General features: G+C 55.2%; 1 protein-coding gene across 1 annotated transcript in view; it reads right to left on the reverse strand.

Annotated features, from left to right (window-relative positions):
• Positions 1–2,240: 2,240 nt before the first annotated feature.
• HPN (hepsin) overlaps positions 2,241–7,725 on the reverse strand; it is a 16,349-nt gene continuing 10,864 nt past the window's right edge. Inside the window, exons 6-13 of the mRNA XM_077773649.1 lie at positions 7,110–7,259; positions 6,957–6,997; positions 6,378–6,543; positions 6,098–6,288; positions 3,471–3,566; positions 3,139–3,281; positions 2,794–2,958; positions 2,241–2,584 (exon numbers count right to left, since the gene is read on the reverse strand). Coding sequence (XP_077629775.1) covers positions 2,546–2,584; positions 2,794–2,958; positions 3,139–3,281; positions 3,471–3,566; positions 6,098–6,288; positions 6,378–6,543; positions 6,957–6,997; positions 7,110–7,259 — 991 coding nt within the window. The 3' untranslated portion in view covers positions 2,241–2,545. The remainder of the gene's footprint in view (positions 2,585–2,793; positions 2,959–3,138; positions 3,282–3,470; positions 3,567–6,097; positions 6,289–6,377; positions 6,544–6,956; positions 6,998–7,109; positions 7,260–7,725) is intronic.

Raw genomic sequence — 7,725 nt, forward strand, 5'->3', positions numbered from 1 at the left:
CTGCTCCCGTTTGACCTCCTGCGCCACAGAATCCATGAGCGCGATTAGATGCTTGCTATTTTACCCCGCGAAGTTTGGGGTGTTTTGTTATGCAGCAGGAGGACTGGAACAGCTGCTCACTTAATAGCTGCAGCATTTAAATAGTATTACTTCTTCTGCAGAAACTAAAAATCCACTCCTTACTCCCAATCTGCCTTGAAGGTTCACAGTGATTATTTCCGATCGTCGCAATCACTGTTAATCAGGGTGGCATTTTCCTTGTAAGAGAGCTTTGTGGAAGACTGTGAGTTCCTCCTTGCACTTCGCTGGGAGGAAGCCAGCTTACAAACCACACGCGGGGCTTTCCCTCCCAAGTCACACCCAGAAGGCTTTTCCATAGTTGAAAGCGAATATTCAGATAGAAACACTATGAACGCAAAGCCCTGCTTGTGTTCCAGATGGGGTGACATCGGTGGGCCGAATCCTTCCGGCTCGGAGATGCACACCAACAACACAGAAATAAGAGTTTTGATCAACTTTTCTAAGACCCAGCCCTCAACAGAACATCAAAACAGCCCTGTATTGTCATTCTTTTTCTAATATCTGCGTGGCTACTTGGAGAGGGGGCGAGGTGGGTGGGGGCAAAGGAGAAACTGAGGTTCACCCCCACCCCCCCCCCCCGCCCCNAGGAAACTGGTAAATGGCTACTGAATGAGTCACAGACTCCCCAGCTGCCTCCGTCGCTCCAAGGGAGCAATGATGGCGGTGGAAGCCAGCGTGGCTGACCTGTTCCAGTACACTTGCTCTTGCCTTTTAATGCCCAGACGTCCCCTAGATCTACTAGAACAGGGCTGTGTCCCCTGCGAGCCCCAGGGCAGGCCGTGCCCTCTTCAGTCCCCTCCAGAGCGGGGTCATGTCTGCTCTGCCCAGCCCCCTCCTTCCAGGGTCGGCTCCTCCAGGACATCGCTCTGGTCTGCTCAGTACCCCTACGATGGGTCGTGTTTGCTCAGAATCCCCGAGCCTCATAAAACACATGTGCAGGTCATTTTTCAGCTAATTGCAAAAGAAAATTTACATTCACATCTCTGTAACTCAACACATTTCTCACAAAACAATGTGTAAGTCAAGTCCCAGATAGCATGGGTAGGATGGTGCGTTCACATGCAGACATCTGGGAAACCCGCCTGGAGCTTGTAAATGAGACGGGAAAGGGGGGGACCTGGGGGTGCTCCTGAAGGACAAAGCAATGGTGAGGACCAACTGCACTAAGAGTTTGGTATCCAGGGAGTGAGGCTTGGAGTCTGCCATTCGGAGGCACTTCCCTGTGTCTATGTTTTAGGAAATTGCTTGGATGGATGACACATTATCATTTTTATCACCGAAAATCATGGGAAACAGGCACCGGCGAGCATTTTCCTGCAGACCAGCTGGTTTTCAGCAACACGTGGACTAGACCAGGGCAGAAAGCACTTGATTTCTGCCTGTTCAGGGGCAGCAGCACCCCCTGGTGGCCGGCAGGCGCTCTGCAGATGCTCTAGGGAACAGAGGGAAGCTGGGACCCAGCCTCCAGCCCAGACCAAGGAAGGGGTGGCTGTCTCAGGTTCTGCTCACAGGGCCTGGCGCTCCTGTCTCCATCCCGCAGGGCCCAGTTTCCTGTGATGGCCTATGAGGAATGTCTTTTTTCCCCACTAGGCATCTACGTCCTGTTTTTAGAAAAAGCACCCCATTTTCCATTGGGGAGCTCTCTATACTCAAGTCATATAGTTCTTGAGGGTCAATCCCTGACTCCATGCATTACGTGCACAGTGATTTGATGAGGGACAAGCATATGGCCCAAATCTGTCCAGTGAGAGCCAGGCCTGGGCCTTGCTGTAGTCATGGGGAAAGAATTCCCTTTCCACTGGGGCTGCTAAATGCTCCTTGGAGAGAAGCCTAGTGTTTGGGTGAGTAGGGGACATCTCTGTCTCTGGTTGTAGTGGAGTCTTCTTGGAAATAAAGCCACCATGGAGAAAAGTAGATTTGACAGAGGAAATGAGGCACAGTCCTGATGAAAAATATTTGAGCAGCTGGATCCAACAGTACCTGAAGCTGCTTGCTCCAGGGCAGTTTCCGTTAAATGAACCAATTACTTTTTTTCTCTCAAGCCAGTGGGGACTGGAGGATAATGCTCCCTGTCTGGTTTGCGCCAATCCCTAATCTCTCTCCTCCCCCCTCCACAAATGTCCCCATTGCTGTTCACGTTTGCAAACTCAGAGGCCATGTTAATCAAAACCATCTTTTTTATTTAAAGAGCATCCTGTCATCAGGGGCACCTAGATGGGGGTCCCCAGATGGCAGAACAATATTTACATGGGTCAGGAGGGTGAGGCTGGGGTGGTCCCAGGGCTGAGTGGGCCCGCCACTGTGGAGGGAGGGTATCCTTGGACCTGTGGGCTCAGCCCAAGAAGAAAAATGTCCCACTCCAGGCCCAGGGTGAAGCCCACCGGAGGGGGGAGCGAGGGGGGGGCTGGAGCCACCTGGGTGAACTTGGGCCCTGGAGGTGTGCGCATCAAGGAGAGGCCACAGGTCAGAGCTGGGTCACCATGCCGCTGGCTTCGGAGTGAGTCTGGGGAAAGACGACTGGGGGCTTCTGAGGTCTGAGAGGCTTCCCCAGCTCCCCTCCCCTCCCCAGAAGCCCCCTGAAACCCATCTGTTCCCTAGGCCGTCCTCTTCTGGGCCTGAGCACAGGTTTCCAGAAACCCTGCCTCCTCCCTCTTCCCCATCAGAGTCTCAAACACTCTGGCCCCCCGGCTCCCATCTGGGCCCAACGTTCACCTTTATGGCCTGGAAGATCCACTCCCGGAAGTCACTGACTTTGGTGTAGACACCCGGCTTCTGGGCCAGGGCACAGCCGGTGCCCCAGCTCACGATGCCACACAGCCGCCAACGTGGCGCCCGAGAGATGCTGTCCTCACACACGAAGGGGCCACCGCTGTCACCCTGGCGGGGGGAAGGGGAGGCCTGGCTGGAGGCCGAGAGGGCATCCAGGAGGCCCTCTGGGATGGCCGGCAGCTGTGGTCACAGAGCCCCCTGGGCCCGAGATGGGGAGCCCAACCACCCCCTGCCCTGGGTCCACCCCTGCAGTAGCAGGGGCTAGGGGCTACCCCCACGCTCCCTCACCTGGCAGGCGTCAATGCCACCCTCAGGGTAGCCGGCACAGAACATCTTGGACTTGATCTGGTTCGCGTAGAAGTCGGGGCCATTGCAGACATCGTTGCTAATTATGGGGACTCGCGCCTCCTGGAGTACCCCAGCCTGTTGGCCTGGGGGTGTGCGGGCAAGGCTGGCCAGAGCTGGGGAACACACACGGCCCCCTTCCCTCCCGGTGCCCGCCTGGGCCCTTCAGTGTCCCCATGCCCCGGGGCCGAGAAGCATTTGGCCAGCCAGACTGCCTCTCCCCAGACCGTTCAGCATCCCTAACCGCAGCCCCGCAGGCAGAGGACGGGACTCACCGTAGTACTGCGTGTTGCCCCAGCCAGTTACGGTGCAGATCTTGCCGTCCACCAGGGCCTGGCCGGCGGCCGGGAGGCACACGGGCTGGATGTATTCTGTGAGAGAGACCACACGCTCCAGCCTCTGCTGGCCTGGCCCACCTTGTACCAAACCTCTGTCCAGCAGCCTCAAGTGCCCCGGCACACCCTTTCCTCGGCTCTTTTAAAATAACCACGGTAGGCGTTGCCATCAATGGAGAGTTAACCATGTACTAGGCGCTTTGCTGTATCCTCCAAACTCCCATCAGCCCAGCTTGGGGGGGGGGGGGGGGTGTCGCCCTACTAGCCCATTTACAGAGGAGGGACATGAAGCCAAGTCACTTGTCCGGAGTCTCATAACGACTCAATGACAGAGCTAGAATTGAACCCAGGTTGGCCTGATTCCCGAGCCTGCGTTCTCAACCACGGCCCACAGGGCCGCCTCCTGCCTAGAGGGTGCCTTTGTGAGAAATAGAAAAAGGCATCCCTATCTTTAGATATTTGACTTCCAACTGCCAGAGAATCATTGTAATAAATACACAGGTCTACACCCACACCAGTGAGAATGGCGTCCCTGAGATGTGATGCCCTTGTGCAGTGCACAACACACACAAAGGGTCTCAGCAGCTCTGTCTACTCCCTACTGGTGACTTCATGGGCCTGAGCCTCAGAGCGCTCAGCTATAAAATGGACAGAATAATCGTTTCCCCCAGAGGTTGTAGTGAGAAACCAGTAAAGCACTGAGCAAATCGGAAATGCTCACATGAACTAGTAATAGTAACAAACAACGACAATAGCAATGACTGCTAACGTTAACTGGATGCCTGCTACGTACTGGCATCGCTCTAGGCTCTTTACTCATATTACCCTTTTAATCATCTAGGAAACCCTAGAAAGCCGTTTAATGGATCAGGGAATCTGAGGCACAGACAGGTGAAGCCACACACTCAAGACCAGCACCTGAATGTGACCCCAAGTCCTATGCCGTTACCCCCTCAGTCTCATGTCTCCAACTCAAGCCACTCACAGCCCCTCCCCCTGTGTTTCCACAGACACTTCTTTACTTCAATATTTGTAACCCACCCTAAATACAAAGCTTTGTTTAAAAAAAAATGTGTATCTGGGGCACCTGGGTGGCTCAGGTCATGATCTCATGGCTCGTGGGTTCAAGCCCCACAGGCTGTGTGCTGTGAGCATGGAGCCCGATTTGGATCTCTTCTCTCTCTCTCTCTCTCCCCCGCTAGTGCTCTCCGTCTCAAAAATAAATACATATATTAAAAAAAGAAAAATGTGTATCGTCCCCTTCAATGGGAAAACCAGTAACACGGATCATTCAAAGGAAAATAACCATGAAAATAAGTACAATGCAAACCACAAAACAGCACTGGCAGCACAGCCTGGGGGCTGCTCACAGATTCCCATGCCAGGCGGCCTCGGCTCAGATCCTTGCCACTGTCCAGCTGCAGGACTTTGGGGCACAGTTCGCTTCTCAGTGTCGGGATCTGTCCCAGTGTGGAGACAAAGGATCAGAGGAGGACCCACCCTCCCCAGGCTGCAGTGGGGGCTGGATTGTACTCTTTCGTCATCATTGTACCGTTGCCTGCCGAAGGCTCATCATCCTCACGATTACAACCTGTCACTATTGTGTTTATGATTAGTGTCACCACACTGTGGCCCTGCTGAAAGCAGCCCAAGGCCTGCTCTGCATCCAGCGACCGGCCCTGGAGAAGCGTCCTGGCCCCAAGGGGAGTCTTTCCCGACAGCAAGGAAATGCCCCAAGGAACTGAAGAGGGACTAACTTCTGAGTCCCTCTCTGATTCATTCACGTAGTTTAAACGCTTTTTTTCATTTCATCTTAACTCTATTTTTTGGTAACAGCTTTTTTGAGACGTAATTCACACACCGCGCAGGCCACCCCCTTCAAGTCAATGGCTTTTCGGTGGGTTCACATAGAGTTAAGTTGCGGCCCGGAAACAGGAAGGAGCGACCATCGCCTCGATCCATTTTAGAACAGAAGAGATCCTGTTTTCTTTCCTTATCCCCTCCCAATCTCCCCGCCCCAGCCTCACCCCTACCTCACACCTCCCCCGGCCCCTGGCAACCACGGATCTACTTCCTCTCTCTCCACACTTGCCCATTCTGGACGTTTCACATTAAGAGAATCACAGAGTGGCCTCTCGTGTCTGACTTCGTTGGTTTAGCGCAGGGTTTCCAAGGTTCATCCGAGTGCGTCTTGCGTCGGTCCTCTGTCATCCCTTCGTGTATGGATGGGCCACATTCTGTCCACCCATGTGTCAGACATGTGGGTTGTTTCCATCATGGCTGTCGTAAACAGAGCTGCCTCGAACGTCTGTGTGTAAGATTCTGTGTGGACACCTGTTTTCATTTCTTCTGGGCGTGTACCCTGGGGTGGAATGGCTGGGCCCGAGGGTAACTCCGTGTCTGACTTTTCAAGGAATGGCCAGATGGTTTTTCAAAGTGGCTACACCGTCATACCTATTTAATGCCGTCAAGATCATTTCCCTCATCACCATGGATTCCTCTGGCTCTGTCCTCTCTGCTCCCAGCCTCTGGAGTCCCCAAGGCCAAGGCTCAGCTCCCAGACTTACCGGTGAGGGGCAGGGGGCTGGACAGGTGCACCAGGGCGATATCATTGCTGTTTTCCTCACTGTTGGGATCTCGAAAGGGGAGATAGCCCCCGTGGTAGACCACGGCCTGCACCCCCAGCTGCAGGCCTTGGGGGGAGGCCTGGGCCACAGCGCCGGCGAACACTCGCCATCGGGACAGGACCCGGTTCCGCCTACCAGGGAACAGGAGAGGAGGATGGCGGCTGCCGGGGCCCAGCCTGTCCCACGCCGCCTGTCCCCTGCCTCTCCCGCTGATACTCACTCAGGGAAGCAGTGGGCAGCTGTCAGCACCCAGTCTCCAGAGAGCAGGGACCCTCCACAGAGGTGGGCTCCGTCATAGCGAAGACTGACTTGCCACGGCCACCGGCCCAGGCTGGTGTCTTGGCCCCCCACGATGCGATCCACGGGCAGCTTCCTGCGGCCACAATCTGTGGGAGAGGCGGAGTCACGGCCCCCAGAGGGCCAGGAACGTCAGGACACAGCCCCGCCCTTGGAGACCTATAGGAACACGGCCCTGCCATCCTGGGGGAGTCAGAGGACGCAGCTCCACCCTCATAGGATCTAAGATGTGGCCAGGGGGGTGGTGTCTGATGGGAAGAGACTCTGACCTGAGGGGTCTTTGGGGACATGGGCCCACCCTAGGAGAGTGAGGAGACACCGTCCCATCCTTGGGACACGATGGGGACATGGCCCCGCCATCCTGGCAAGTCTGAGAGGACACAGCTCCAGCCTGTAGGGTTGCATGTGGCTGGTGTATGCGGGCGGGGGGCTGATGGGACATGGCCCTGCTCTGGGTTTAGGGGGGAGCTAAGGGAGAGGGCTCTGAGTTTCAGGGTCTCACCTTGGCAGACGGTAGCCAGGAAACGGCCCCTGGGGCAGTCACTGTGAGAGAAAGACAGGAGCAGAGGCAGAAGCAAAAAGAGAGGCCAATTCAGACGGAAGAAAGGGCACCGAGGGCGGGCGGATGGGCGCCCCTGCCCGCTGCCCTCCTCACCACACGGAGATGACCTCGAGCAGCCTCCGGGCCAGCGGCAGCCTCCCCTCGTCCACGCAGAAGAAGCCCGACGTGCCGTTGGCGCCAGCCGTCCGCACGTCCAGCTCCGAGTGGCCCAGGGCCCTGGGCAGGCAGGGGTCAGGCCTGCTCCTGCNAAGCGGTTTTCAATCAAGCTCCGGAGAGAATGGCGTGTGCTGCTGCATCTCCTGGGGCCGTCTTTACCCCCGTGAGGGGAAAAATCAGCCAACGTGGAGCAAAGCCAAGAGGGGTCTGCCCATTGATGAACCCAGGCTTGAAGGACCCCCAGAATTGTTGGATAAGTTCATCATTTCCCTTTCTGTTTAACCAGTTTGTTTCGTTTTTCCTTTTGTCTTAGGCAGCCTGAAGACCCTTGACTAACACACCAGATTGCCCAAGTATCTAGATACGCTACAGTTTTGTTTTGTTTTTTTAAAGGAAAGTAAGAAAGAAAAGCTATCTTTTCTGCAGGACTTGTCCGAGCCTTGAATATACTAAAGTGCATGACACTTCTCCAAGTAGTATTCACTCACTCATTCATTCATTCACCAAATAACTGTTAACTAGACATATACTCTATCCCCAGTCCTGTGCTGGG

This window comes from Crocuta crocuta, unplaced genomic scaffold (genome assembly GCF_008692635.1).
Source record: "Crocuta crocuta isolate KB4526 unplaced genomic scaffold, BGI_CrCroc_1.0 scaffold267, whole genome shotgun sequence".
NCBI classification, from domain to species: Eukaryota; Metazoa; Chordata; class Mammalia; order Carnivora; family Hyaenidae; genus Crocuta; species Crocuta crocuta.